The sequence below is a fragment of the Hibiscus syriacus genome, unplaced genomic scaffold (genome assembly GCF_006381635.1).
Source record: "Hibiscus syriacus cultivar Baekdansim isolate YM2019G1 unplaced genomic scaffold, ASM638163v2 tig00111390_pilon, whole genome shotgun sequence".
In the NCBI taxonomy this organism is placed as follows: Eukaryota; Viridiplantae; Streptophyta; class Magnoliopsida; order Malvales; family Malvaceae; genus Hibiscus; species Hibiscus syriacus.
Window position 1 is genome coordinate 1,350,864 of NW_024063077.1, and position 4,940 is coordinate 1,355,803.

Consider the following 4,940-nt stretch of genomic DNA (forward strand, 5'->3'; position numbering starts at 1 on the left):
CCGGATACTCGACCCCACTCGATAGTTTTAATATATGTATATTCTTTAATTTTAAATTATATTTTTATTTTAGGTTCTTAACATTTTTACTTTAAAACTAAATTTAAATCCTTAAATTCTTTTTAGGTTTGTATTATGCAACTTTAAGTTTTAAATTTTTTAAAAATATTTTTATTAATTTTTCAATATGAGATTTGAAGAAAAAAATGAAGCTCGTTATTAATATTTTTAATATTTTCTTTTAGAAAATAATATTTATATATATTCGAATATTTATCCTTAAAACTAACTTCAAATTTCTAATTTTTGTGTATTGATTATATATTATGAACTTTTAAATTTTATGTGTTTCTTATTTGATTTTTTTAAAAACTGAATTTAAAAAAAAATATTAATAGAATATTCAACACTTGATTTTATGGGTATTTAAATTTTACGAATACCCAATTAACAGACACCTGATCAATAATTATGATTCGAAGCACAAACCAACAAATATATTATCCGAAAAATTAAATATCCGACATCTCAAATACCCAAAAATTCGGGTACCTGGATAGGAACACCCTTAGATTATGGTACCATTTGATTTCAAAAGTATACCGAGCAACAATTCAATTTACCAGGAAGCCTCATATTTTATATCAGCATGTAACAAAAAGTCCCGCATTTCTTTGCGAGCACTTTCTTCGAATCGCAATCCTTCTTCTCCCCTCTTAATATTCACAACCCTAGCTATTACCTAATTGTTATTTCTAGTAAGAAAAATGGTACATTAATAGATTGATAGATATTATATGCCAAAGATGGGTTCGTCTTCGTCTCCTTCGGAAACAAATAACTCATTTCGTACGCCGCCAGCGCTGCCCTTAGTTGTCTGCTCCTCTTCGCGGGGCTCCGGCACCTCTATCCAAACCGGTAAGCTTCTAAAGGCGCTGGAGAACAAGAAGGAAATTGACAAGCGCTTGGATTGTCCTTTAATTCATACCAATCCGTAGGAGGTACTTTTATTTGGGAATTGGGAAAAAATACGTTAATGGAAGCTGTTTATGGTAATAGATATTTGTTCCTTTCCAAAATGGAGGTTGTTTTGAACGAACCAAACTACCCCTGTTCAAACACTGCAAGGGTATTTGAACTTTTATAATCAAATGGAGAAAAAATCTTTATAACATATACTACGTTGTATTCACCTAAGTTAATAAAAAAATGGAGGTTGTTTTAAGCCAAATTGTATTTTATTGTTAGATAGATAAATTTGTGAGTATTTATTGATTCTTTAGATTTTTTTGGGATTTTTCTTAGTGGAATGTGATCCAAGGATGGAATTTGTAATTCTAGTGAATAATAGTTAACTGGCCAGCCAATCACCTACATATGCAGAAACTGGAATGCTAGCTCATGAGCATGTGCACTTCAAGCCTTTGTTGCTCCCATTATCCTATTTCTGTTTGATGTCTGCAATTTTCTAGTGATTTCTTTAATTTATTAGGTTCAACAATATCCTAATGTATATCTAAAACTATATTATCTCAGAATGCATGCCTACCAATTGTATTTTAGAATTTTTGCATGGTATATTCAGTAGTCCTATATGTGTGTGTGTGTGTGTCTGTGTCATTTTTACAGGATGTAATAGCATGTGATGTGATATATCCTGATCACATTGATGTGGAATTTGAATCTATTGGAGGTTTGAAAGCCATCAAGCATGTTCTCTATGAGCTAGTGATTCTTCCATTACGGAGAACAGAGTTGTTTTCACATGGAAGGCTTCTTGGTCCTCAAAAAGGGGTTCTCTTATATGGTCCCTCAGGTAGAAAGACCATGCTTACTCAAGCCAGTGCAAAGGAGTCTGGAGCTGTTTGTATCAATCTGAGGATGACAGATCTGATGAACAGGTGGTTTGGGATGCACAGAAACTTGGTAAGTATTGTTGTAGGGCTTTTTGCATTTTTTGACTAAACCTGAATTAATATGGTTATATGGGATAAAAGTGGTCCTTAACCTGTTATTTGGTTTGTTGTACTTATATAATAATAATAATAATAATAATAATAATAATAATAATAATTAGCTTACCCTATTCCCATATGTAATGGGGTGAGGGGAGGTAAGGTAGTAGGCTGCCCCCAACGGGTTGAGAGCAGCTTCCGGGGGAGGTAAGGTACTTATATTTAATTGAAATCCTGTGGAAAAGTGAGCTGATACATGAGATAGGTGAAAATAATTCTTCTAAGATAAGGTTAATTGATTCAACAATCCTAAGGCCGTGCTGCGATGGTATATACCTTATCTTTTCATTGAGAACCCAAAAATGGTTTTTTCATTCAAATATGCTTGTAACACCAATGTCCACACACAGACCAAAAGAGAGATGCAAATTTTCATTTCATATGTTTGTAGTTGTTAGCTGGCCTTTTTCTGCCAACAAGTTGTTAGTCTACTGACAACTTGTATGTGGTTTCAAGTTTTGGCGTGTTTAGGGTTCGATTCCTATGAAACCCCATCCCCTTCGATAATAGATATTAGATTCTGTTTGTTTTTTGTGTAATTGTAATATTTATATTCTCTTCTAAGAGTGTTTATAGATGCTATCATTCTCCCACTAATTACTGTCTTTCATTTCTTTTGTGATGAATTTAAAGTTATAAATTAAGATATAATGATCGTATATTGTTGTGCAGAGAATGCACAAGTTATGGTTCCTGCCGCAACAAATTGTCCTTCAGAACTAGATGAAGCAACACTCAGGCATCTTCTGCAGGCTTTTGAGATTGGAATCCCTGATATCAGGTAAAGGGCTGAGATACTAAAGGTGATTTTGAAGGGTGAGAATGTTGAAGAACATCAACTTTGACCATGCAGCCTGTTTGTGTGAAGGATACACAGGTTCAGACCTTCTCAAACTCTGCGAGAAAGCAGAATACATTCCTATTAGAGACTTACTAGACGAGGAGAAGAAAGGAAAACTGTCTGGAGTAAGTAAATCTTAAACATATACCTAGGACTAAAGTTCTGTTTGATTTTCAGACCACAAAGCCATTAGCACTGACTAATTTGGAGAAAGCACTTGGTACTTCAAGGAGGACAGTGGTTGCTGCGAATGAATATAGCAGGCTAAGTTCACGTTATCTGGACAGTCAAGGCAGAGGGAACCAGATGATTATCAGGTGCAAGCTGCTATTAATGAACTCCCCAAGTTAGCAATTTCAATGAAGCTTTTGCCAAAGTTAGCTAAAAAATCTTTAAGATGTAAGTGGTACTATGTCTTTCAATTCTATTTTTCATTTGAGATGTTATATGGTGGACCACATTTAAAACGGGTTTGGATTTATATATTTTACTTTTATTGCTTGATATGAAGTATCCCATAAGAAGATGGGTGTAATCATTTTGAGGTTAGGTTGTTGCGGTTGAGCTCCCATGTTTTAATGGGAAAGCAATAATATATGTTGATGCATGTTTAACTCATCATAGTTAGGGGCTCTTCTTTTTTATTTTTGCAAGTTGCAATAGGTAGGAATGATTGTTATAAACTTATCAAGGAGCCGGTGATTGATGCCATGGGGGCGGATGGGAGTAAATAAGGATGTAAACGAGGCGAGACAGATTACGAGATACTCAAGATCGATTCGGTCAAAGTTCGGTCAATACTCGAATTGAATGGAATTGATTCGAATTCTTAACCAGTCGAAGTGAGTTATTTGATACTTAACTCGAAAAACTCCGAGCTACTCGAAATAATAATATATTAAAATTTTAGATTTTTGAAATTAAATTAATAATAATACTACCATTTGTATGTCATTTAAAAAAAAAAATAACATATAAAGCTTTCATGTATTTAAGGTTCATGTTCGAATTTGAGTTGAGTTTCAATTCTTTATTTCAAGTTCTAGTCGAGTTTGAAAATTTTAAACGTACGAGTTTTCGAGTCAAGTCGAGCTCAACACTACTTGAGATCGAGTGACTTGTTTACACCTCTAGGAGTAAAGCAGTTGGTTGGGTCCATTATCATGACTTAAATATTGCTACTTGTAAGCTCTATGAAAATGCAGGTTTCTGATCCAAAGAAGACTTTGTTTTTTAATATTCGATTCCTTTGTTGGTTAATTTAGATCAAGCACGGTAGAGTTTCATTATAGAAACAACTTTTTCAACTTATTTACAATGTCGAGTGTTTCGAAACTCTTTTAACCTACTTTAAAGATGAATTTCATTTGGGGGGGGGGGAAGTTAGATTAGTGTTCTAAATTTCTCAAAACTTGGTAAAAAAAAGTTTTTAGAAGGCGGATATTCTGATAAAATCCGACAAATAATATTGACGGAAAAATTAATTAATAAAATAAGGCACCTTCAAATTTATTTGGGGATCTAAATTATTTGATACAATGCATGTGAAACTCGTCACGTCTATAAAATATATTAAAATATAGAATTCGTCATATGAAATAGATCAAAATTATATCGAACTTGATACCTCTATATAATGAGTTTCAAATTTATCACCTCAACGTGACGAGTTTCACGTGTACTCTAAAAAGTTACTTGAATCCCAAAATAATTCTCAACCACCCTTATTTTTCAAAAGAAAAAAATCCCCGCCCGTATTATTTGCCTGGTTTTGCCGGATATTCCTTCACCTTGAAACTATTAAGCATAAAAAACACAACGCGGAATTTAGGTGAATTAAGTATTGAACAACCAACAAGAAATAATGAAATTTCCAACTACCTCACGGGAAAATCAAAGCCCGTTTTCCGGTCAAAAACATTGAAAAAGAATGCCAAAATTGGAGCATATTTATTATTATTCAAGTCCTTAGAGTCATAAGTCCAATACGCTCTGCTCCTCGTGCCTTTGACCCTAAATTGCCCTCTCAAGCCGGCTTCCAAAGCAGCCCCCATTAATGATATCTTCATATCTCCTCTTATAAC

General features: G+C 33.7%; 1 protein-coding gene across 1 annotated transcript; it reads left to right on the forward strand.

Moving 5' to 3' along the window:
• The first annotated feature begins 689 nt into the window (after positions 1 to 689).
• Positions 690 to 3,321, forward strand: LOC120160074 (protein MSP1-like). Its single transcript, XM_039170524.1, has 2 exons — positions 690 to 1,926; positions 2,688 to 3,321. Exons 1-2 carry the CDS (start codon positions 1,573 to 1,575, stop codon positions 2,736 to 2,738), a joined length of 405 nt encoding a protein of 134 aa, XP_039026455.1. The 5' UTR covers positions 690 to 1,572; the 3' UTR covers positions 2,739 to 3,321.
• The last annotated feature ends 1,619 nt before the right edge of the window (positions 3,322 to 4,940 follow it).

Excerpts from the sequence above, each read along its gene's own strand:
- LOC120160074 (XM_039170524.1), top strand. The coding sequence starts at position 1,573 with ATGGTATATTCAGTAGTCCTATATGTGTGTGTGTGTGTGTCTGTGTCA. Across the intron at positions 1,927-2,687 it reads TTGGGATGCACAGAAACTTG|AGAATGCACAAGTTATGGTT; the intron begins GTAAGTATTGTT and ends ATTGTTGTGCAG.